This window comes from Chinchilla lanigera, unplaced genomic scaffold (genome assembly GCF_000276665.1).
Source record: "Chinchilla lanigera isolate Chin_1 unplaced genomic scaffold, ChiLan1.0 scaffold00033, whole genome shotgun sequence".
Taxonomy (NCBI): Eukaryota; Metazoa; Chordata; class Mammalia; order Rodentia; family Chinchillidae; genus Chinchilla; species Chinchilla lanigera.
This window is the reverse complement of record NW_004955434.1, coordinates 5,238,781-5,265,280: the sequence shown is the minus strand read 5'-3', so window position 1 is coordinate 5,265,280 and position 26,500 is coordinate 5,238,781. Positions and strand designations below refer to the sequence as shown.

At 44.6% G+C, this 26,500-nt stretch overlaps 1 protein-coding gene across 2 annotated transcripts in view; it reads right to left on the bottom strand.

Annotated features, from left to right (window-relative positions):
- Window positions 1-18,003, bottom strand: part of Kank1 (KN motif and ankyrin repeat domains 1) — a gene marked incomplete at its 5' end in the record, with an annotated part of 31,766 nt that extends 13,763 nt beyond the window's left edge. Inside the window, 5 exon segments of one of the 2 annotated variants that reach the window (XM_005388591.2) lie at window positions 1,217-1,459; window positions 2,603-2,711; window positions 3,672-3,869; window positions 13,400-16,069; window positions 17,914-18,003. In XM_005388591.2, coding sequence (XP_005388648.2) covers window positions 1,217-1,459; window positions 2,603-2,711; window positions 3,672-3,869; window positions 13,400-16,069; window positions 17,914-18,003 — 3,310 coding nt within the window. 2 annotated transcript variants of the gene reach the window in all.
- Window positions 18,004-26,500: the final 8,497 nt, after the last annotated feature.

Sequence of the window (26,500 nt, the reverse complement as noted above, 5' to 3'; positions counted from 1 at the left end):
CGGATGGCGGTGTCTCTCTGTGTCCATGATTAACGTCACTCTATAAAGCCAATACCTCTGACCAGAGCGCAAGGTCTCTTCTTGAGGGTGGCTTCCGGCTATGTCAGTTTTATGACATTATACAACAATGTCGAGATTTAAAAAAAAATACCTTTAACATTTAAGAGGCTGAAGAGATCTAAATTCCTGCATATCTATTATGCTCACCAGTACTGAAGAAGTATTTGTTCAACTATATGAAAAATTAAAAATCAGGTGGCATATGGGAAATAAGTTACACTTCAGTGAACCTGTTTTTAAAAACCAGATGACATTCCAAACCATTTGAAACACTTGGAAATATATACTAGAAATACTTACCTTATGTTACTGTAATTAACTTCCATTTGCTAAATTAAATAGTTTCCTGTCCCATTTGTACCTTCCATAGTGAAAACATACTGAAGTTTCCATTTTTTGTTTCCTCCTTTTTTATGAGCATCAAATCCATTTTTGCTAATGGTCTTCAAAAAGTACTTCATTTTTAGGTACATGTGTTAGCTAACCAGAGAGTTTGGTATTTTATTTCAACTGCTACTTATGACATTCCCAAACCCACTGTGCTCACTGAAGAGCAATCAGAGACCTATGACGGATACACATCTTTACAGTAAATGTGCAAATGTGATCTTTGGTCAAGGCGAAATATCTGTTTCTCATGCATACTGTGTTAACAGTGCTGACACATACATCAAGTATTGTATGGCTGGATAAATGACTGAAGGTAAAATCTGAAATCTTAAAAAAGTGCTAGTTGCCAAAAACTTTAAATATGTCTTTAAAAATAAGGTAAAGCATTCAAACAATGGAAGCTGAAGTGGATGATGGTTCCACATATAAAATGAGGTCACAGAAGTTCTTGAAGTGTCAGAAAAGAAAGGAGGGCATGAAGCCTTTGCTACTCTAACAGATCCAGGAGTTACTATACTCTGCACTTGTATTAAAAATCAGGTGGCATATGGGAAATAAGTTACATTTCAATGAACCTGTTTTTAAAAAACCAGATGACATTCCAAACCATTTGAAATAGTGCTGTGACCAGGAGTACACACCTCTGAGGTACACAGAAGACCACCCCCACAAATATACTTGTACTTGCAAAATTTCTGAACTGGCCAATTCTACTGACAAATTACTAAATGGGAGGGTCAGGGGAGGGAAGGGGAATGTACCACACCTCTCTCTGATTTCCACCTTCTCAGGTTCACATTCTTGAACCTGCATTTCATGGTCCACCCTGGCAGCCTTGAAACCTTCCATATTAACTGCATGATGCCCTTCCGCCATTCCCCGAGTGTCTTCATCCTCCTCTTCCTCCTCCTCTTCTGCAGGAGGATACTCAATGACATCACACTCGTCATCTGACTCGGAAGAAGAGCTTTCATCTGAGCTGGAATCATCACTGGAAGTTGTTTCATACCTAGGTGGCAATTGGGATTTCAGGAGATGCAAGGTGTGCCCAGAAAGACCCAGCGACCGAAATTTCTGTGAAGGGAAGGCTGCTGACTAGACTCCAGAAATTTCACCAGTGGTTTTAGACCCTGTGCTTAGAAGTTTGATATAAGGTCTATGTGAATACCTGGTGGTTTTTTAAAATGGGTTCTGACTTAAAAGGGACAGCTTGGGTTGCCAAGTGGTATCATACACCACTTGTTAAAAAAAAAAAACAACATGGCTCTTCTACCTGGTATCAATCAGCTGGAAACACCACATGTGCTGTTGATCATTTTAAATCTTTTTCCACTCTTGCTATTTTGCCCCATTCATTCTCCCATCTCCCAAAGTCAAGGCGAAATAAGTAACCAATGTAAGTAACCAATACCTCCTCCAATGCATGACTTCCAAAATCTCCTGAGGCACACCACCCCATGAAATTTTTTAAGCTTTGGAAAACAGGCCCCATCATGATAAGCCTTGTAAGCTCTACTATAAATGTTATTTCAACCAACTCTGCACTGCCGCTTTCCTGTGGTTTAATCAACTAATTGCTTTGATTTGACTGTAGGAGGATAAATGGGCTTAAGTGTTTACATGAGTTAACTGGAAAAGAAGGAACAAATGACTAATAAGCATTCTATTTAGAAAGAAAAGAAGCACCAGCATGTCTGGATTACTCTTTGGGTTGAAAGCCTACAGTTTTTCCCATGAACACTGGGGGCTAAGCAACAGGCAACCCATGCTGAGGACGTTGCTGAGGAGGTGGATGACAGCCAGTGGACCATGGAGTGAAGTTGTCTTTCTCTTCCTGCATTATAACAGGCAAATAAAAGCTGTCCAACACAGTGTAGCAACTGCTGCCCGCTGTTTTTTATTGAAGACTATTTTTTTAAGGACAGAGATGAGGAGATGTCAATAGCTCAGCTTCATCAGGAATCCTCAACAAATGGCATATCCTTAAAGACAGCAAGAGGAGGGAAGAAAAGCTCAAATGCACCTTTCTGATGAGGGAATCTTGTCATCAAAATGTGGCAGCATCCCAGACCAGGCACCTTGACCTGTGACTTAAGTAGGCAGGAGATAAAGGAGACAGATACGGAGATCTAGTGCTACCATCTTTCCTTACCCTCCATTAATGCCAACAAACTGAAGGTTCTTTTTTGCACCATTTGAATCTTTATTGCCATCTCTCTTCTTCATGATGGACTTTAGCGTATTTTCATTGTTTGCACAAACTGTGAAAAGATGCATCAAGATGATCAAAATTAACATAACTCATACAAGTTAGGTGAACAGGTAATCTCTTTTCCCTTATGTATTTGGCTGTAGGCTTGGCATGCATACATGACAAATTTGCACAAATGCATTGGGAAAGTGTGTGCATGCAAGAGAATAAAGTCCTATTAATAACATTCTTTAGGGCCGGGGATATAGCTCAGCAGTGCAAGCATCTGCCTGGCAAGTGCAAGGTCCTGACTTTGATTCCCAGTACCAAGAACAAAAAACACCCCCAAAACAACAACAGAAAACATTCTTTAAATGGGGAAAAATGTCTCAGTACTTCCATACATCACAATACCAGTGACACCTGGCATCTTATCAGACTTTACTGTTCAAAGTGATGTGCCTCGTTTCGTTACTTTTTTTTTTTTTTTGTCTTTTTGAGACAGAGTCTCGCTATGCAGTTCAGGCTGGCCCTGAGCTCACTTTGTAGCCCAGGCTGGTCTCGAACTTGCAACGATCCTTCTGCCTCAGCCTCCCGAGTGCTGGGATTACAGGCATGCGCCACCACGCCCGGCTCAATGTGTCTCATTTCTTCAGCTGAAATAACCTGGAAAAATTTTCTGCCTGCCAGAATGTGAAAAAGGTGAAATGCTGTTTATACTATTTCGTAATTGGCAATACCAGATACATTTTCTTAAAATTAAGCTTTCTTTGACAATCTCAAAGATATTCTAGGCCTTTCTACAGAACAACTACCTAATTCTTTCTCCAGGTCAGCTTATAAAGCACACTATTGGGGGCTGGGAATTTAGCTCAGTGGCAAAGCGCCTGCCTGGCAAGCGCAAGGTCGCGAGTTCGATTCCTGGTACCGGAAGAAAAACATTAAAAAAAAAGTAAAGCACACTGTCATTTAACTGAATGCCAGCAATGGGACCCAGAAAGAATCCGATACCAAGGACTGTGAGACCTACCGTAGAGGCCGGAAGCGATCTGGTCATCCGTCAGATTTACTGAGGGCAGGGTACTCTCCTGCGAGGGGAAGGTCTCCCGGCTGCTCGCAGGCGTCTCTTCTGCAGTGCCCACCTCACGCTCTGGCCGAGACGTCTGAGTGCTTGGCAACCCTCCTGACTGAAGGCCTCCACACTTACAGGTACATTCCAAATTATTTCCTGGCCAGAAAGAGCGGGGTATAGGGTATGTGGTACCAAGTAAGGACAAAATAGACTGAAAAACAGTTTCTGTTTAAAAAAAAAAATCCTGCAACTCATGCTTTTCCCAAGAGCTTCCTTCCTCAGTGAGTGGCACTACCACGTAAGCCACCTAATCCCCACCCTCCAAGGCGACCTCTGACTCCCAACTTTTCCCTCATTATCCCATCTGCCAAGGCTTGTCATTCTAGCTCCACGGCGTCACTTCATCTCTGTGTTCCTGCTGTTCTCCTCACACTGGCCCTGGGTGACGGGAGTCACATCCGTCCCGGTGCCCCTCTCTTCCTGCTGCTCCCCTCTGGCACACTGGTGCAGAGGAATGCTCCCGCCTAGCCCTAACGCTATCATCCCTGCAGCTAGAACAAAAGCTGGCCCTGCCTAGAAAGCACTCTGACCCTGGGCCGCCTGGGAAACTTGGTCCACGCTGCTTAGCCAGATACTCTAGGCCATCTGTAATGTGGCAGCAGCTCTGCCCTGCAACTTCATTCCCACCTCGCCTGGGGTCCCGTCTGCACAGGGACTGCACCCTGATGGAGGGAACCACTCTGTCTGGAGGGGAGGGGCTCTCACTTCCTGACCCTGGCCTTGCCTTCCCTCTTCACAGAATGAATGCCCTTCCTCCCATCTCCACACGGCCCACCCCCCATCTCGCCCTCTTTGGGGCCTTCCCTCACCCCCTCACTGCACACAACTTTCCTTGCTCCGTTCGCTCACAGCCCACCTTGTCCCACTGAGATCTGTGGTACAAGGCACAGGACGATTTTTGAGACTATGTCAGATTCCCTTGCAGTCTACACAAAACCTAATAAATGTACCTAGAAGAGTTATTTGGAAGACTAGTTAAATGAGTTATGATGATTTAATCCCCCCCTTATTTGCCACTTTTTCTAAAATGAATATGGATGGTGTTCAAAATCACTCTTAAAAATATTGCTTTGACTTAGCAATTTGATTTCTAGTACTTCTATCTTAAAGATACACACAGAGATATAGAAGGAGGGTCACTGTTTTCACATTTGAAACACTGAAGAGAAGCAGGCATCACAGTCTGCCCCTAAGGAACTAGCAAGTGCTGGGATGTCAGGCAAAGGAATTGTCTGTAGCCACTGAACAGGTTGCTGTGGGAAGACATTTGCTAACATACAGTAGCGAGCATAGCCTGCTTAAAAGTGGGATATAAAATAGTATGGGGCAACCATCAGTAAACAGTTATATGTATACCTATTTTTAAAAACCTGGGCAGATATGTAAGAAAAAACATACTTTTAAAATTTTTCTTGTTTTGGAAATGCTGGGGATGGAACCTAGAGCACAGAGCAGGCTTAGGCAAGTGCTCTACCACCAAGGGATATTGTTTTATAGCTGCTTTTTTAAGGCCAAAGAATTATATAGTCTGTTACAAATTTTCTTTGTATCTGTTGTTTTCTAAATGATACCTAATAAATATAAGGTATTAACAAAAGAACATTTAAATCTACTTGCAATACTGTCACTGGATAAGAATTTGATCAGTTTTCTCTTTTATTTTTTTTCTTGTTTTTTTCTGGTACCAGGAATCAAACTCACGACCTCGCGCTTGCCAGGCAGGCGCTGTGCCACTGAGCTAAATTCCCAGCCCTAGTTTTCTCTTTTAAAAATAAAGCTTTGGCCGAGTGTGGTGGCGCACACCTGTAATCCCAGCACTTGAGGCAGGAGGATCGTTGCGAGTTCGAGGCCAGCCTGGGCTACAAAGTGAGCTCAAGGCCAGCCTGAACTGCATAGTGAGACCCTGACTCAAAGACTAAATAAATAAATAAATAAATAAAGCTTTAAATCTATTACATGCTTAGAAGAAAAAGAAGTTAATCACTGTATTCTGAGGAAATGTAAAGAAAGATAAATTGTGCGAAACTCTAAAGCTACATTCTATTGTTCATAATCACATGGAGTGTATCAAGTACAGATGAGCAGGTAGCTTGCTGCCAGGAAGTCACTGTCTTGGATGGGGCTCAGGGATGGGCATTTCTGGCACCACCCTCTAAGAGTTTTTCATGCAGGTGACCCACTGTGAACGCTTGTAGTTTTAAGTAATGGCAGAATAATTTTACAAAGGAGGCGGGGCAGACAAAATATTCAAGATGAGGCAGTATAGAGAGATCATTCAAAATTCATTTTTGTATTTCTAGTTATGAGTTCCGAAGATCACTGAGATTTGGTAATGTGCCTGAGGCCATGGAGCTGGCCCAGAACTCACTTCCCTAATTCTATGAATAGCGCTCCCTCCTCTAGCCCTGCAGGCCCTGGCTATGTGCCTGTGCACGTATGATTCCTTCGCACACCCAGCGGCCTCCACGTACACATGCAGTACAGCACACCACCCTCCAAACAACTGCTGAGGCCCCCAAGAAGTTGCACCGCTCAACTCCTCCAACGTGCTGCTTTGTGCGGGAGGTCTCGTATCTTCATTCCTCCCAACTCTTTCCTTACTAGCTGCTGAACAGGCCTGGGATTCCAGCTCCCTTCACAAGGTCTACCCATGTTCTTTGCAGGGACTGGCCCAAATCCTACTTCCTCTGTAGTCCCTTTTTTTTTTTAGGCTACTACTCCAGAGATCTTTTTTTTCCCTCGTTGCCATGTAGCACTTCTGTCCAGGCTAAAAAAATATGCCCTGCCTGTTTTCTCTTCTCCAGAAGAAGGTAAGCACCCTTGGCTGTGGTCTTATTTGGTGTCCCCTCCATACTCACAGTAGTGCTGGGTAATGAAAGGCCTTTCATAAGTGCCATGTGACTCACCTGAAAGTCAGAGACTCTGTGGAGGGCAAAAGGTAAGGCTAGCGCTTCTTTGTCCAGTCTGAGGAAAACTCCCCCTCTACTGCCAGAAAATCTTTTCTCCGGATGATGTTCAAACTCCAGCTGGGACCAACCGGCCCAGACACAATTTGAGCTCAACAAGAACCAGTCTGCTGTTGTAGGCACACAGAGGACTGCACCTGCACCTGCATCTGACCAGGGACTGCCATGTCCAAGCAAAACAAAGGACATGTGTGGCCAGGACAGACAAAATAAAGCAGCCACCAAACTAAATGAAATGGTCTCAACCTGGCTGCCTTTAGAATCACACGAATTGAGGGTGGGGGATTAAAAACAATACAGTGAGCTATCTATAGGCGGCCGGACATCAGTATATTTTCACCCTATTCTCCTCCCTGGCGATTCTGCTGTGCAGCCAGATTGAGAACCACTGAATCAAATTAAGCGAAATAAAACTCGACTGCTGAAAATAAAGATCATAGACTCCCCTATGGTCTCAAGTCATAAACTCGGACCTTGTGCGTTCTTAGGAATTACTGCTGGTATAATTAATAGCCCTGGGTCACTGGTGGTACAAGTCCATGGGAGCAGTAAATGGTACCCCCAAACGACAGCCTCAGAACAACTGGACTGATTACAAGCTCCTGCAGAATTCTGGCCCTCTGGCTAGACCTCAAGACTCTCACTGGTGGCAACTGTGGGCAGGAGAGTGGGCAACTGGGAAAAACCTTCTGTCACGAGCATACGGACCGGGGTCATGAATGTCAGTAAAGCACGAGACCCATTTTACAACTGGACAGATTAGTGATGGCTAAAAGACAGCAAGTGACAGAAACCTCAGCATTCTGGAAAACGAAAAGCATTAAGCTTTGGATATAGAGGTAATCATAGCAGCCAGGGCAAACTACAGTGAAAGGAAATTAAAACGAAAGTTTTATTTTGTAATGTCCTGAACTTAAAGAATGTTAGATGCAAACTAACAACAAAAACAAAAAAAATTCAATGAAAACCAGAGCTGCAAGAGTTAAATAAAGAATCCTCCCTGATGTTCTCCATCTAGAATGGGTATCCGCTGATGGGGTTACAAGCACTAGGTTTCTAATTTATTAGAAAATTGGCTTTTAAAAATATGTTAAAATGCATTTGAAAGGTTGGTCTGTTCTGCAACAGATGTCAACTGTTCCGCAATGCTAATCCACATTTCTGTTTATAATGCCAAATGCCTTCTGAAAAACAGCTCTGGACAGTGTAGCCAGTGAATTAAAAGTGGCGTGTGCCCCAATTTTCAATGGAGCATTCTGATTTGATTTTTAAACCACATCTAACTTACTTTTCAAGGATAGGTAGGGCCAGGAATGTGGCTCAGCAGCACAGTGCCTGCCTGGCCAGCGTGAGGCCCCGAGTTCAATTCCTGGTACCAAAAAGAAAAAAAAATAGGTAGGCCCAGCAGGGTGTGGTAGCACATGCCTTTAATCCTAGCACTCAGGAGGGTGAGGCAGGATTGCCACGAGTGTGAGGCCACACAGAGTTCAAGACCAGCCTGGACTACATAGACCCTGTCTCAAGTAAAAAAAAAAAGAAGGACTGAAATTTCTGATTCATTATGAATTATGGTCATTCAATGTATTTTCCCAACACATAACCCAGAATTTAAGGAAATCTCAAATAGTACTTTAGTTTTTTCATAAAGAAAAAGGACTTCAGCATGAATTCACCCCTTTAGCCCAGCTATTAGACAGCAGACATTGGAGACCCTGTGTGTTACTTTGGAGGGGAAAAGATGTAGTACTGACAGAAGGACAAACCCTCTCTGCCTCTAGGCTTCCTCTCAGAGCCTGCCTGAAGCCTCAGACGTGAGGTCACCCACACAAGTAGCCAACTCAAACTGGAGATGGAAAACTTAAAAGGTCAGAGCTGTACCTTCAGGGCCATTTTGATATTTTCTTGGGAATGTACTGAACAGCTACCATGAATGTATTTCAAAGTGGACGCTTGCTTAGAAATTAAAATGCTAGAGTGGATTAAGAACCAGATTCTCCCTCAACCCCACCCCACCCACATTTAATTATATACCAATCCCAAGATCTGACCCACAAATCCCAAGCTGACAGGCTGCATTAATTAAAGCTGGGGTTAAAATATGCTTCTCCTGATTCAGCTAAGGTCCTCCTGTCTTCCCCTGACCTCAGCTACCTTGACTACAGCTGCACCCTGACCACTTTCTAACTCCATAGCATTTTGAACCTCACATATGCTGGTACTGCCACAGATGTGTGTGTGTCCTGACTTCCAACTGGATGGCAAGTTCTTTAACAGACACCCACCCTTCTATCTCCCTGTTGCAGCAACATATTCTGCATATAGGTGACACTTAATGCATAGCTATCAATTGAGATGACAGAGAAGCGGACAGTGCAGACCTTCAACATCTTTACTGAAGTATGAATGGCTTGCTGCTCAGAAAAAATAAATAGCCGTGGCTGTCGTCCAGTATCAATCAGTACATTTGTCATGATCTCAAAGCTATCTCAGTTCTTCAAGATTACTAATCTCCATGCTCCAGCCTGAAACGAACTGTACACCTTAGGATTCATTCAGAGTAAAAGTATAAAAGTTAACCTGAATTTTTTACCAGAGCTTGTTTCCATTTTACTGACCCTCATTTAAAGCCATTAGTTTAAAATAACCTGATTTTCAAGTGTGTGCCAATGAAGGGCTCACAAAGGTGAGGGGCAGAATGAAATCTTTCACAGATCTTTTCCTTAGGCCTAAGTCCTTTTCCCCCGCAGATGATGACATCAGTCCTCCTGACTTCCAGGCCAGTAGGTCTCTTACACATTATGTTATACCCCACAGGGTTCCAGAAATACTTCATTTAGATTGTTTTGATGCTCTTCAAAGAGGAGACAACTAACTAGAAATGGTATTCTGTAATGACCTCATTTTCCCGCTTTTGGTATCTCTCCACAAACTTAGTTTTACAGTTATGAAAATGACTTCAAGTTCATAAACTTTTAAACCCAAGATGACCAAAAAGACAAATACAGAAGCTGACTTAAAAAGTAGTCCTTCTGTCTGCATGAGATGAATTTTCTCTAAATTATATGGCAGGCAGTTAAGTTCCACTGTTAAGAGAGAATTTTGTTCATATTTGCTCAGAGCAGTTACATATTTCTAGGGTATTTGTAAGTACTAGTCATTTGTCTAGAATCTTCTCTCTCTTCTTCCCAAAGGAAAAAGAAAAAAAACCAAAACCTTAACTCACTCTTCAAACCAAAAAAATCCCATAGATTTACAGAAAAAAATAAACATTACTTCCTAAAGTTTTTGTAGAGAACAGAAACTTATTTCCTCTTAATTTCTTAAATTCAATGGAAAGTATTAAATATATTAAACTCATACTACCAGGAATTAAGTACAGTACACTTTTGGTTGCCACAAAAGTCCAACTGCAAAGCTCTGACATTGCCGCTCTAATAATGGAAAAATGTCTGTGACCTTTCGGGGTGGAAGAAATGTATAGGTAGACTGTTTTTGTTTAATCTAAAATATGGGGCTGCATACTTGCACACACCAAGCACACATGGGAGGTACATGTGTGCAGGAGGGCGGCTTCCACTCTGTACGCCCTTTGAACTGTTAATATGAACACACACTCCAGTCCAGTTGTGATTTTAAGAAGCTGAACAGAAGAGTCAGGCTTTATGTCACTGAAAATGTTTTGCACACTAAAAAGGGACACTATCATCAAATCTTTAATTCTAGCAAAAACGAACAGCGTTCTATTGACTCAGCATTAATATACATCATCTTGAGCTTTAACAGTGATTCTGGATGACTCTGGCCCAAAAACAGTCACACTCATTTTGTTTCCCCAGTTTTATCTATGTATTTCCCTATCTTGATAAAACCGTTGGTGGGGGAGATGTAATAATTTGGGAGGAAATGTCACAAGCCAGAATTACAGAGGTAAACATATGGATCAGAAACAAAAGATTTGTAAAATTTGCTTGGCAGCTGTTCGATAGCCACATTTCTACTTCTGAGGGTTCTCAACAATAACAGTAGCCTTTATTGAGCTTTACTGCTGTGACTCACAAAATCTTCATTACAATCCTACTAGGGAACAAAGAGACAACCTATCCTAGTGGCACAGAAAGAATCTGAATGCAGATTAGCTGCAGAGCACCAGTTTAACTTCCTTAAAGTATTAGGTTCATACAAATGATTATGTGCTTTCTTTGGCAGATGTCAAATCCAAATTCCCTATTGCTTTGCTTGGGGGGTGGGGTATAAATTGTGAACAAGTACTTTATTATATCTTACAGTACAGACATGCACCTGAGCAGTATGCTACGTTCTTGTATATATTCTGCTATATTATTGCAATATGCACAGAAAGCCAGGGTACATTTGGGCACACCTTCATTCTCCACACAGCTTGCAGGTGTTAGGAATCTCACCTTACGCTATCAAGATGCTTTAGATTTCAGCCCCATGTGCACACAAACACCAGAACGTGGGTTGAGTTGTTAACTTAATTCCTTCCTCATCTGAACTCTAAAGCAACATAGCTAAAACACAAAGGTGACATGAATTACAGACATACTTTAAAGACACTCTCGTGTGCTCTAGGGAGGCTACCACTGTGCTATTAACATATTTACTCTTTTGTTCACGACTGCTAGAGGTCTCCTGTATTTTAGCTGATTAATTAGGTGTTTGTCTGCACAGTCAGAGCTACACAGGGACGTGTGGAATGCCAGCAGGACTGGAAACGGATCAAAGCACAGTGTGGCACAACCCGAGGGCACTTTCTTCTTAGTCTCCAAGCCTGGGCGGGGGGCCACACAAATTACTCCAATGTCACAGCTGAACATTTTTGGCAAGAATGTGAAACAGGAACCCTAGTTTGGGAAGAAGGGAGCAAGCCTCGGAAGAAAACGCTTTTATGACCCTCTGTGTCATCTGTGACTGGGTGTACGTAAGAATTTTATTTTGACTTCAATGTCTGACATCAGGATTTTTAAAAGGACATGGAGGCAGACATCTTATTTGCTACCTAAGATTTTGCTTCAGTCCACATATCACTGTAATCCTGTTTACTCCATTTATTTGACTGTGGATGCTAAAAGAAAAACCCACACAGCAGCTGTCATGTTCATTTTTTTCTTCCATAATAAACTATGCCCCAGAGCAGAGATACTGAAAACTAGTTGTCATTCAGGGCGAAAGTGGAGACGTAGGAAGTTATAAAAAGAATCTATTTCAGTCTATTTTGATCATGCCCTTTCGGGCTTATAAAGGGAACACGGAAATGTTTTATGGATGGCTTAATGAAGTCTACACTGCACATTTTTACAAAAAATTAATTTGATGCACACAGACCCTTCTCCTGGTCACACTGGTTCATGAGAACTGGACTGTCAAGAATGATACCAGGGGTGTGGCCCCAGCCCCAGAACCCCATACACAGGGCGCCTGATACCCGGGTAGGGATTTCAGTGAGGCTAACAGGGAAACCACACATTGTAAACTCTCCCTGGGTAGTTTGTCAATGATCTGCTTCAATTTAAAGAAAAGCAGAAGTGAGCAGGAATCCCAAATAATAAGGGATAGGCAAAATGTATGCATGATAACAATAAGGGAAGGCATGGTAATAAGAGAAAGGCAAAGTGTATTCATCTACTAAAATGAGCAGTGGGAAAAGACCTGCTCCTCTCAGAGCTCTTGCCCGAGGGTCCCTTCTCTCCAACAGCGCCACCCATAACCGCTGCCACTCTCTGCTCCCTAGGTGGAGTTGCTGTGTTCACAGTACCTGCCTCCTCCTGGGCCTGGTTCAGGTCTGTTACCTCCCACCTGTGCCCCTGAATGGAATGTTAAGCCCCTCAGGAGCCCTGGCTTTGCTGCTAAACTACCCTCAGTGCAGATACCTGGGCTTGAGATGAAGGTGAACATTAGTCATTATTTGCAGTACTATGAACTGATGAAGTTCTTCCCTTTCATGGAAAGATGAACTATAAGCATTTTATACTGCTAATAATTGTGGGTACAAATAATACAGGATTTTCTTTAGGGAGTTTTATATAAAATGAGTAAGTTAGTAACTGGAAGACAATAAAGTATCACATAAAAACTAGCAGCTCCAGAAGATAATGTCTAGGCCTGCCAATACCAGTTTATTCTTCTTATGTTAGTCCTTAGCTAGAGACCAAAGAAACAACCAGATACTGAGAATGAGCTCAGTCCTTACAAATTTTGGATTCTCAGTTTTCATTCTACCCATTACAATCCTAAAGCTTTCTCTATAGTTCAAAAAATAGCTCAGACAGTTAAAAAAAAATCCTTAGCTCTTGGGAAGACATGCTTTTCTAAGAGAATGGATCCCTGGAAGTTCCAGGGTTGGAAACTTACTCTCTGCCCTCAAAATGAATTAATGTCAGTATCAGGCAGTAGGTTCATTATTGCAGGAGTCTCTGGCACTCTTGCTCTGTTTGCCCCTTTGATGCCCTCTGCCTTGTTAGGATGGAGCAGAAAAACCCTCCGTGGGTGCTGATGCCATGTTGGGCTTCCCAGCCTAAGAACCATAAGCTAAGTAAACCTCTATTCTCTAGAAATTTCCAAGTCTCTAGAATTCAGTTATAGCAACGGAAAATGGACAAAGGCTCTTCCTTATCCGCAGGTCCCCAAAGTGCCACCTACCTGCAATTTTACCCAGATTGGTTTTCTGGAAGTTCTTGAGCTCCTCGGTGCTTGCAGACTTCATGACAGAATTGATGGAGGTCAGGGTGCTAATGAGCTGTGAGTTGAGAGAGCCAATCTGTGAGTGAGGCTCCCCAAAAGCTTCTGCCAGTTCACTGTAGTTCTCAGCCAACAGCATTTGCTGCTCTGCCAGCAGCTTCTGGACACGTTCAATGTAGTGGTCCAAGCTGGTCACCATTCCAGATGGAGCCTGGGGCTGGGGGTCCTCCAGGAGCTCCCCTACAGGCTCGTCCCCAACACCCACGCTCCTCCTGCTACCTGTCAGCCCCACAGTCAACTGTGGGGGCCCACAAGCTATGGTCCTCATTTTGAGACCAACCAGATAGTTGTCATGAACATTTATCTGCCCCACGCCCAACTCTTTGGTCTTCACGGCAGATGGCTTGTCAAACCCAGAACTGCCAGAAAGCAGGGTCCCAACACCAACAGACCGCATCTTGGTGGAGGAGTTGACATCCTTGACACGGCCTTCTCCTATAGCCACCGTCCGCACCTCCACTGTCTGTGTGCTGGTCTGCTTGTCCGAAGTGCTTAAGGAAGTGCTGGTGCAGGAATCCACCAGTGTGGCTGTCTCAGTGTTAGTGGACTGGCTCGCCTGTTCCAAAACCGTGTTGGTGTGCTGGTTTGTGGTAAGAGGTGCTGCCATGATGGCCGCTTCTACCTGGCCAACGACCTCTGTGTTCACGCCGCGGGAGGCATACTCTTTGGGAGAGCAGACAGTCACATCGACAGAACAGTCTCCACAGCCAATGGAACGCACGTCTTTTAAATTCAAATTTGTCTTGAGGAGTGTCAGGTCGCTCACAGATGCCTCTGTGTTGCTGCCTGTTTCACAGACACTGACTTCCACACCCACACACTTGTCACAGGTCGCCACAGACCTCCCTGTACATCGGTCATGCGTCTCCACCCTCTCCTTAACAATCCACCTATTCATGGGCAGCTCGGGCCCTGCAGCTCGATTCTTGCACTCAGAACGGCAGGAGATGCCTACGCTACTCGTCTGTACAGAGGTCCCAACACAAGTGTCCACCAGGTCCACGTGGCTGCCAACCACCTGATCTCTTGTCGATACCACTGCTTCCACCAACTTGCTGAAGGCAAGTGGCTGGGCCGTCACGGCTTTGTCAACTTTCTTCCTCGATCCAGCGGCTTGCAGCTCCTGCTTCAATTTAGTCATCTCCCGGTCGTGGGTGGTTTCTTTAAGCTGTACTTCAAGGCGGTAGACTTTTTCCTTCAAGGCTTCTATGGTCTGCTGCTGCAGCTCGATTTCTTTGTCAGCTTCTGTTGTCACTCCAAGCATGGCCTCGGTCACGCCAATGCTGGAATCCCTCACCTCAGTGACTGTCCCTACAGCTGCGTCCTTGTAGGCTCTGGAACTCTGTTGGTACACAACAATGTCATTCATGTTCTCATTGCCACCTACTGCCACAGACCGGCACTCCTGAGGTGGGCACTGTCCGTTCTCCCTGAGCACCAAGGAGGCCTCACAGCTGCTGTCCTGGATCTTCTGCTCCAGGGCCTGCATGTCTGCGGTGAGCTGCCGGAACTCCCTTATCCTCTGTGTGCTCTGCTCCACGCTCTCCATCTCTTCCTCCTCGTAGTCAATGTACAGCTCCCCACCACTCCGCTGCCGTGCCCGGGAGAGCTGTGCCAGCTGGGAGGCGTTCCCTGCGCTGTAGGAGCGCTTCCTCACACCACAGGTGTCACTCTGCGATGCAGCCCTCTGCGTCTTTAGCTGTGAGGCCAGCTGCCGCTTCTCCTCTTGCAGGACAGAGATCTTCACTTGGAGCACAGGGATGGTTCTCACCTGCTCCTCGAGCTCCTTCAGACGTTTCAGGGCAATGGCCATCTGTTCGCGGATGTGCTGCAGGTGCATGGGGCTCACATTGGTCACTGGGGTGGAGATCCCTGAGCTCAGAGGGCTGTGGCGGATGGAGCTCCCCATGGAGGAAGTAGTGGCAGCCGCTGGGGCATAGCCGCCATAATCCCCATTGCCCTGGTATCCATTCTGAAGCTGGATGGCAGCGCTATAGTTTCCAGAACCCATAAAGGAGGGAAGAGAGCTCGTGGAGCCCATGCCTCCAAAACTGGCCAGCCTGGGCCTTCTGAATTCCCCCGGCATCATCTGCATGGTGACTCTCTCCTGTTCAAGTCTTCTCCGGGTCTCCATCAGGGTCTTGGTGACATGAAGGTTGTGCTTTGGGAACTGTGGGGACGGAGGGGGCAGCTGTCGATTTTCGGGGATGGGAAGAAAAGTAGGCGAGGTCTCCAGAGGGGCAGGGGGCCGTGGGACTGGAGTCGATGTAGCTTGGCCTCTGGCTAGGAGGAAGCCTGGGCACTGTTTGTTGTCATCACTGTTGGAGGAGGACAGGGACTCAGTGGAGGTCCACACACCTTGCTGACCCGCGGTGACTCTGGTTTCTGGGCATGGCACAGAGGGCTTCCGCCTCTTCTGGATGTTCAGTTTCTTGATAGTGTTTCCCTTCTGGATGTCGTCCACATATTTGAGGAAATCCAAGTCTAGCTGATAACCATAGGGGGTTTCCACAAAATAAGGGTCTTTCTGTCCCTTGTCATGGTCCCCGTTCAGAACATCATCTGCTTTTCCTAAGAGAGAGAAGAGAACATTACAGTGCTATGTATTACACGGTAAGGTAAAACCAAGAAGAGCTGACAGACCTCTGTTATTATCCTGGATCTACAACTTGGCTGGTGAACAAGTTAACACACTTTTCAGTTTTTCCACGAGTAAAATTTGGAATAAAAGTATCTAATTTACAAGGTTACGTTATAATGAGATGATATTCTTTTTTTTTCCCCACTAATTGAACCCAAGGTGTGGTGAGCAACAGCCCAAGGTCTTTTAAAAATTTTTTGATTTGAGAAAATGTCTAAATTGCTCAGGCTGGCCTTGAACTCATGATCCTCTGGTCTCACAACTGGGATTGCTGGGATTACAGGTATATAACACCAAACCGACAAAGGATAATGATCTTAAAGAGCCAAGCACATAGCAAGTCCTTACCAAATATTTTTGAAGAATCCATTAAGAAAAGGTTTAAAAGCACTGTCAAGTAGATTATTTGTCTATAGTCCCCTGAAGAAGGGAGAGCAGACACTGCAATTCCTATTTTACAAAGTTAACATTATCTGAGGAGCAAAGTCTGACAGCAGCAGACTAAGATTAGATCAGAGCAGACCCACGAGACTCAGACGACCCAGCCCCAGGTGCTCTGCAGTCTGGACAGGCTTTGTAACCACTGAGAAAAGCCACCCAGGGCTTGACCACTGCCACACGACCATGATTTGCCCTGAACCCTTCTTGCTAGAAAGCTGGTCCATGGGATATTGAGTGATCAGCTTGAGTGCAAAAATAGAGACGACTTCAACTCTACTCTGTCCTACACGTCTCAGTTTCTCTCCACACCTAAAAACAAAACAAAGCCCTCTCCCAACTGGAGAAATGTTTTCCTAATTCTTTTTATTATTTGACAAAAAAAAATCCACTACCTGCACAGTACTTTGTTTTACATGTATGATGAATCCAAACAGATTCTAAAGAGAATAAATAAGAGCAAAGCTATCCTCCAGCCCCGGGCTCATGTGGCATTCAGTAAATGCTACTTCTGGCTAAACCAAACATTTAAAAAAGGAAACACAGGCACTTTTCAAAGCGCAGATCTTGCTGCTGACCTGAGTTCTGCATTTCAAATTTAAAAGCAAGGCCATTTTTTGTTTGTTTACCATACATGAGTAAGTAATGCGTTTCCCTAAAGCCATATAAACAGGCTCTGCGTTGTCAGGGCCATGGACAGGACTCAAAGCAGCGAGTGAAAACGCCGGCTGTCTGTACAGTTTGTACCTCTGTCCCTGTCCCGCGCACAGCCTCCCCTTCCCCCAACCCACCTCACCCCACCGCTGTGAGGTCCAAGGACTTCCAGCAACTGTGAGCTGCCTGTCCGCAGCACTGCAGGACATTACAGTTGACAGTGCGAATTCTCTGCATGACCCCTTTCCCTCCACTGGTCTGTTCGGAAATGTTACGGGGAAAGTACAAAAAGATGGCTAAGCGGAGGATTTAAGAGGGTCCGCATCTCCCAGTCTAAATTTAGTATTAAACTATTCTAGCGCCCATTTCCACTCTAAAGCAGATGAGAAACGGGTTCTATTTGAAAGTTCCAGCCCGTGCCCGGGGAAGCGCATGCAGAGGCTTCTGCCTGGAAACTTGCGTTCCTGCGCCTCTGGTCTCTCTCCTTTCTAACCTTCATCTCGGCGAGAGGAAAGCTGGCATTCAAAATATGCAGCCGGACCTGTTTCCAGAGCTGTCTGAAATTCCTCAAGCAAAGCAGAGCCCGAAGATCCGGTGTCCGGCGACCCCGGCCCACGCCGCCCCGGCCTGGGGATCCAGCGGCCAGGAGCTCGCGCCCCGCACCGCCGACCCTGGCACCTACCTGCGGCGCCCCCCACGCGGCCCTGCCCGCTACAGCCGCCGGCCCGGCCCGCGAGGAAAAGGCTGCCGCCCCCGGCCGCTCCCCGGCCCCGCGCCAACGCCATAGGCCGGCTCTCACCAATGAAGTCCTCCGCCGCCGGCGACGCCGCCCCGCCGCGCTCGGCGGCTCAGCATTCCTTGTTTTCTTAATGAAAACAGGAAACCGGCATCTTTTGAAAATGTGTATTCTTCACTGCAGGTCTGCCAGGAGCACAAATAAAGCCCGCAATGTAAGCATCTCCACAGAGAGGCTCTGTCTTTCCTGCGGCAGCCCCTTCTCCATGAAAGAGGCAGTGTTCTGGGTGCAAACCTAGCAGCCTCTGCCCCGTCACCTGAGCGAGGCCAGGGCCACAATCGGCCACTGTTCTCCGCTTCCCGGAGCAGCCGGCAGGACCGCTCCGTTCCAGGGCGCCACCGGAATCCTCAGGAATCCTCAGCGCGTTCCGAACAAGGAAGACACCGTAACCCCTGAAGCCTGGTCTCAACAGCGCCCTGCCACTGGTGCAAGGGCTTTTGTTTTTGTTTTAAATTAATAAAACTTCTTCCAGTTACAAAAGTTGTCCATGCTTGCTAAAAAAAAAAAAAAAGCCGGGCGTGGTGGTGCACACTGCCTGTCATCCCAGCACTCTTAGAGGCTGAGTCAGGAGGATTACAAATTTGAACCCATTTTAGGCAGTTCAGTGACTTAGTGACAGCCAGGCTAAAATAAAAAGATGTCTGGGAATGTAGCTCGTTGCTAATACCATGGATTCAATCTCTAGTATTGGGGGGAAAAGAGACCATATAAAGAAGAAATAAATATATGGTCTGGATATCTCAAGTATTGCTATTTTGACATAACTCTTAGGTTGGTGTGTAGCGGGTACTGAGGATTGAACCTAGGGCATTTGAACTGAGCTGCAGCTGCAGGCATTTTTTGCTTTTATTTTGAGACAGGGACTTGTTAGGTTGCTCAATTGCTTAGGTTGGACTCAAACTTGCTAGCCTAACCTGTTTCAGCCTCCCAGAATGCTCAGATTACAGGTGGTATATGCCACCAGGCCAGCTTGACTTTTTTTTTTTTTAACATGGTTACCTCACCCACACTCCCAGCATTTTCAATAGGAAAGGTCAGCATTTAGAACACAAGATATAGCACACTTTTCAGCAAAACTTAATTGGACCATCTTTAGTAGAAATCACCAAAGGCCTCAGTCAGGTGAAATGACCCTCAAGTGAACTTTAGACTTTAATCTCTGGGAATCAGGAGAGGTTAGAATTTAACTATGTTAGGTTTCATTATTTCCCAGTCCCGCTTAACCTAGGCTCCCCAAAACTTCTCATCTATGATTCAGTCTCCAGCAACTACAAAAGTGAGACATGTTCTTAAAGTTTCATTTATACAAACACCTGTCCTTGGTACAAATAATTCTACAATTAAACAAGAATATCCACTGTTGTCATTTTTAGCTTTTGTGTTCTAGTGTATCTTTACATATGTCAATACAAATACGGCATTTATGAGCTGTGACATATTTCCTAACTTTTCCATCTACGTGTGTCTCGTCTCATCTTGGAATGGAAGCCTCCTGAGACCAACAAATTCATTCCTAAAAATTTCCTTCATTGCTCGCCCCTCCCAGTCACACACAAATTAACAAGATGCTGGGAACAAAGAAGATATTTTAAAGTATTCACCAAAGTAATAAGTATCTGAATATAGAATAGACCATCATAAACTCACAAAATCATGAATGATCTGAAGATAGTTATTATTAAATATTAACATTATGGACATCTCTCGCATGTGCTATTTCAGTAGGTATTTTTAAAGTGGGGAATTATGGGCAGTTTTTATTTTATTCTTTATATTTTATAAATTTTCACATCACATAGGCATTTATCTGTTAAAACTATTAGAAGAAGTCTCTGTTAGTAAAATGAAAAGAATGTAAGAAATGAACCAAGAAAGTTCAAATGGGAGGGGCACGAATGTGGGAAGCCATAGCAAACAGAGCTACACAGTCCTCAGTACGCATTACCCGGCCTTCCACACGAATAGAAGTGCCTGTTTTCTAGATGGATAAGTATGAACTACAAATTCCCCCCACCATCCCTCCTGTTAGAATGGCCATAAGCAGAAGTGTCATATAGCAATTCCCAGGGATTTCCCTTTGAAGACACAGGAATGCATCTTTGATCTTTCTTCTTGTTTTTCCTCTATCCTGCTACCTACAATGCAGATGTAACACTGGACATTAACTGCTACTCTGGGCCGTTAAGTCCACACCTAGGAACGGAGGAACATGTACAACAAGGAACCTGGGTCCCAAAGGCTTTGTGAAGCAGAACAATTATAAAACTCCTGAAGGGTCTAACTCTATACTTGTCTCATTCATTTTTTGCACTACTGAGACACAATACCCAACAACCACGACTTAAAGGAGGAGAGGTTTATTTTGGGTCATATTCTAGTCCATAGTTGGCTGGCTCCAAAACAGAATGGCACGGCAGCAGGGCACAGTGGAAAAGAGCTGCTCATGGCATGGACAGGAAGCAGAAAGCAAAGGAAGAAACTAGGGAGGGGGACAAAGGCCTCCAGGCCATGCCCTCAGACACCTGCCTCTTCCCACAAGACCCCACCTCCTAACAGCAAGCCAGCTGTAAGCCCCCATAATCCATTCACCTTCCAAAAGCCCCACCTATGAGTACTTGAGGTTTTTGGGGGACATCTGGGTATAAACTGTAACATTTTGCCTCTGACTCCCAAAAGACTCCTGCACATCTCTTTATGCAAAATGCATTTAGTCCATCTGTAAGAGTTATCAAAGACCTAAGAATTTCAGCATTGCTGAAATGTCCAAGTTCAAGTATCCTCTGGCTTTTAAGACAAACTCTTAGCCGTAGATTTTTGTAAATATCAAAGAAGTTAAGCACTGCCAACATGTAATGGCACAGGGTAAACATTCCCACTTCTAAACAAAGAACTAGGGAGGATAGAAAGGAATGGAACCAAAGCAAGACATTAAATCTTGTAGCTCTCTGTCCAGCACCCAGAACAAGCTGTGGTGAGATGCAAACTCCAAAAGTCTCAAGTGGCCCTCCATACTGGATTGCTGGTGCTTGTAGCTCTTGTGGCCTCACTCTTCATCTGGCTTTGCTGACTTCTTGTGGTTTACCAAAGACTTTCACTTTCCTGGCTTCTACAGCTTTGTGAGGTCTCCACTGCCATCTCTGGGTTAAGTCTCATAGCTTCACTTACTACCATCTTAAGGCCTCCTTGCCTATCCACCCAGGCCTTCTTCTTAAATCTGGGTGGAAGCCTTCCTTACCCCAAAACTCTTACATTCTACATGCCCATAAAATCAGCACCACATGGATGATGCCAAGGTCTGCTGCCAGCTTGAGAAGTAGCTGGGCCCTCTTTCATCATGGATATAGAGGCCTCTGAGTGCCTGGATGTCTGAGCATTGTGAATAGAATCCAGAGGAAGGAATTCCCATTCTTCAGCATGGTGCCCTGAGGCTTTCTCTGAAGCAAAGTCTTTCATTTTTGCAATTCTGAGCCTGTAAGAGCTGGGACCTTGCTGATTCCTCACATCCCCTTAAGGTGGATGCCCTTAAGCTGTTTTTCCTATTGTCCAGATCCAAAATACTTAATTTGTTTTTAATGTTCATCTTTTCTGCAATCAAGCTCTCCTCTGCTCTACTTTATAGGCAGTTTCTCTCAGGGAAACTGAAAACTTTAAAAGTCACTCAGCAGTACCATTTATGTATGATTTTCAATGTATAGCTGGCTAAAAGCCCCCAACAGTACCTATATCACTGTCAGAACACTGGTCTGCCTTGAAATCTCCTCTGTCAGAAGAGTCCAGTGCCCTTAATCTCAGTCTCCTGCAATTTTAGGACATGAGCAAAATGTAGATAAATTTTCTGCCAGTGGGTAACACAAATAGTCTTGAGCTTAAGTGTCAACAGAGTCCCTATTCCCTATTGGAACTTCTTTAGCCTTTTTTTTTTCTGTCCGCTTTTATATCTGCATTCTGGTCTTCTGAGCTCTGACCAGAATCTCCCAGCAAGCTTGGCTTTCAGCATTCTAGGACTGCTTCTCCAGCTGGTACCACCAAACCATCCCAAACTCTTCCCCCGAACCAGTTCCAAGAGTGTTCAAATCAGATGGTCAAGTGTAGTCACAGGAATGACCCCACTTCTCTGCTACCAAAATCTCTCAGTCACTTTCCTCATTGCTGGGACACAATACCTGGGACACCCACAATTTAAAGGAGAGGTTTATTTTGGCTCACATTTCAGTGTATAGTCAGCTGGCTCGAAGGCTGGACAGCAAGGCACTGATATTCCTGTCATGGCAGCCCGGAAGCAGAGAAGGAAGGGAGGAGCTGGGGAGGCAGAGAAACCCTTCTAGGCCACACCCCTTAACACCTGCTTCTTCTTACTGGAGTCCACCTCCTAAAAGCAAGTCAACTATAAAACCCCACAATCCAATCACCTTCCAAAATCCAACCACCTCCCACCTATGAGCAACTGAAGCCCTTGTGGAATGTCTACATATAAACCACAATAACAGTTTTATGTGAAAGAGAAGTAAAATTCTGTTTTGTTTGTTGTTATGGCTTGTGTCTAGATTTCCCCCCAAAGTCTCATGTGATCATAGCTGGGGCTTTTACAGAGGTAGATGGACTTAGAGTGTGTGAAGCTGGAATTGATTGATGGTACAATGCTAGGATCAAGGGCACTAGGATTAAGAGTATGAGTGGTACCCACCCTAAGTAGCCTGGATAAGATATAAGGGATAGATAGACCTGTGGTGGTCTCTTGTTGCTTTGCTGCCTTCTGCCTACCATGCCACCCTGTCTTGCAGCCAGCCAATTATGGACTGAAACCTTTACAAACTGTGAGCTACATCAATCTTCCTTTAACCTTGGGTGTTGTATAATTTGTCTCAGCAACAAGAGAAAAGTAACTAAGACATTTGGTTATTATTTGCTTTGGGTCTTGATTACATGAAGCTAAATAATTTTAATAGACACAGCAATTTTCCCCTCATTTCCTACAAATGAAAAAGACAAATGCTAAATGGTAAACTGATGAGCTATCACAAAAAATTATTATTACAAAAGCTGGTAAATCAAGAATAACTAAGAAAGTATAAAAATGGGGGTGGGTAGATATAAAAACAACAGTTTTATTTAAAAAAAAAAAATCCCCTAAGTAGCTTATAAGAACAGTCTTAGTCTAAAAAGCCTTTCTGGACTAAGACAACTATGTCTGGTTTCACACAGCCAAAAATCCCCTGGCTGTATCTGCAACTGGAATTTGAAAGTAGTGGCTTCCAAGCAAATACTTTGGAACTAGAGGGCTGCCCCTTATATTTATACGAATTTTTCTGAATGTCTGGAAATCCAGGGCTGGAGACTACTCCTAGCACCTCTCCCTTTATTTTATGACATTTATTGAAAACTTAAGCAGTGCAGAAAATGGTCATATTTAGTAGAAAGAGTAGGAGGAAGAATTTAGAAGACATAGCTGGGCATGGTGGCACAAGCCTATAATCCCAGCACTCGCAGGAGGATCACTGAGATGCCTGGGCTACATGAGTTCAAGGCCAGCCTGAATTACATGGCAAGACCCTGTCTCAAAAAAAAAAAAAAGTATATATATATACAAGACATAAAATGAGATATAGTCCAGATGAAAGCCAATATAACATGAACTGAGGTCAGTAACAAAAGTATATTCTTAGCAAGTTGGTATGATCGTATGTAAACAAGTAACAAAACTGAATGACGTTAGCCTGGAATGGAGTTGTGAAGACCAGGTAAGTGATGAAGAGTACAAAGCAAAGGGAGGGTTGGAGAAGAGGCTGGGCAGAGCTGAGAGTGCTGTGAGGTCATGTGACATAGGATGATTGCGGAAGAGGTCCCGGTTGGGGCCAGAAGCACAGTAGTCTTGTCCACTTAACCACTGCTGGATTGCTCCCCAAGCCCATGGTAGGGGCTAAAAGTATCAGTGATGATTTTCTTGACTGCTATGTATGGATTAGACTGAGCTAGGCAGAGATTAGATTCCAGGGGACCAGTAAAATGTTTTTCTACACACTGTGAAGAACAGAGCGAAGAAAAAAATTATAAACATTTAATTTACATTTGTGATCAATACCAAGTACAAAGGCATATTAATATCTGTGGTGGATTAACTAATGGTCAACTTGTACCACCCAGATGAACCGAGTGAGTGTGGTGCTGGGTGTGGAAGGCCCACCTGAGGATTGCTGCCAACAGCATAAAAGGAGAACTGGAAGGGAAGGTGGTAATGCTGTTGATTCTGCTGGAAAAGCTTGTCATACTGGTTTTCCTGATATGAACTCAGCTGTTCTCACTGTCACAGGAGCTCAGGTCTTCCCTGTCTCTGAGGATGGCTTCGGTTCTTTTTGAGGGAGCTCGAGTCCTTACCTTGAATGTCACTTCCTGGCTCCAGTGCAGATCCCTCAGCCTGCTGGCACAGATCCTTCATCCCGCTGGTGCAGACTTTCTAGCTTCCACCACTGGCCTCTGGGCCTTCCCATTGCAGGTCCTTGATACAGACTTGCATGAGACATCGTCATGGCCTCTAGGCCTCCAGCTAGACTTGTGGTAGACATTGCCATGGGATCCAGGCCCTCAGCAGGATTCTTTGGGTCTCTAGTGTGTGGACAGATCTCCTGTACTCTTCTGGTGAATATTATAAAATAATCCTATAAATTCAGTGTCCTGTATGTGTCCTTGTGAACCCTGACTACAACAATATACATCATTCGTCTACTTTTATTATTTACCAGGTCCTGTTCTAGGAGCTGGGGACACAATGTAAGCAAGAGACAAGGTTTCTAGTCTCAAGAGGCTCAAGGTCTAGTGGGGGCACAGACGCAAAGGAAAGTAAAGATAAAATGCAGAGCACAGGTGACAGAGGTGCTGCAGTACAGGTGGCGTCATCAGAGTTTATTTCAAGATTAAGCGGGTGGCCGGCTAAGAGCAGCTCCTCTCCGAGCCAACCTCCCTCCTAGACATCAGGGGTCACGCAGTCCTTTCTCCTCCTCTCTTCGTCCAACCCAGTCTGTCGGGTCTGCAATTTGTGGTAACCAAACACCAATGTAAGAGCATCAATTACAGAAAGTCCAGACCCGATTCCCACGCATGCAGAGAGAAGTCGAAATCAACAAAGTGATGGCAACATTCCTCTTTATTTATATATTATCTCCTGTAAAATTTAGTGCTCCACCAGAGGGCCCTAGTTTATGGCCTCAAGAACAACATGGACCTTCCTCGCAATTCTTCTGCGTTAACAAAATGAAATGGAGATAGAAATATTTTTCATTTAGATTCAAAATGTATTATATGATTTTAACTTTTCAAAGAAAAGAAATTTACTGTCCAAGTAATATTTTCCTTGGAAAGACATGAAAATTAATGTACTCATCAGGAAGTAGAAGATAAAACAGTAGATTAGTCTGGGTGGTTCTCAACTGGGGTCAATCTTATCGCCCAGGCAACATTTGGCAGTGTCTGGAGACATTTTTGATTGTCACTACAGGAAGTAAAGGGTACCACTGGATCTAATGTACAGAGGCCAGAGGTGCTGGAACATATCCTACAATGCACAGGACAGCCCCTTTCTCCCCCACCAAAGAGTTTCCAGCCCCAAATGCCAACAATGCTGAGGCTGAGAAACAACGCTGGAGACAGTGAGAAGAATATAAAATCTGCACATGGCAATTGAGCCTCTGGCCATAAAGCTGTGGTCAATTAAAGTTTCCATTTCCTAGTGGGACCATAACACTACATGCATGTGTCAAGGTGTGGACTGACAACTGGCGGTTAACTTGTAATATCCAACTGAACTGAATCAGTATGGTGCTGGGTATGGAAAGCCCACCTGAGGATTGCTGCCAACAAAATAAAAAGGAGAATAGGAAAAGAAGAGGTGCTGTCAGGGGGCTGTTGGTTCTCCTCTAGGAGCTTGTCATGCTGGCTTTCCCGATACGAACTTGGCTATTCTCATCATCAGAGGCGCTTGGGTCTTTGCTACTGCTGAGGATGGCTGTGGTACTTCTCAGGGGAGCTCTGGTCCTTACTTTGAGCATTGCTTCCTGGCTCCAGTGCAGATCCCTTAGCCTGTTAGCTCAGATCCTTCATCCCACTGGCACAGACTTTCTAGCTTCCACTACTGACCACTGGGCCTTCCTAGTGCAGATCCATGAAAGAGACCTGCATGAGACATCATTGTGGACTTGTTGGGGGCAGTGCCATGGGCTCTAGGTCTTCAGCTGGACTCATACAGGACATTGCCATGGGACCCACGCCCTCAGCTGGATTCTTTGGTCTCTAGTGTGTGGATGGATCTTCTACACTCTTTGTGTAACTATTTTAAAATAATCCTATAAATTATGTGTCCTGTATTAAACCATTCCCCTTGCAAACTCTATCTACAACACAAGATGACAAGGTGACAAAAATGCCACTTTGGAGTAAGAAAGTACTCAGTATTCTTCTTCTACATACTCTACCATAAGGATTC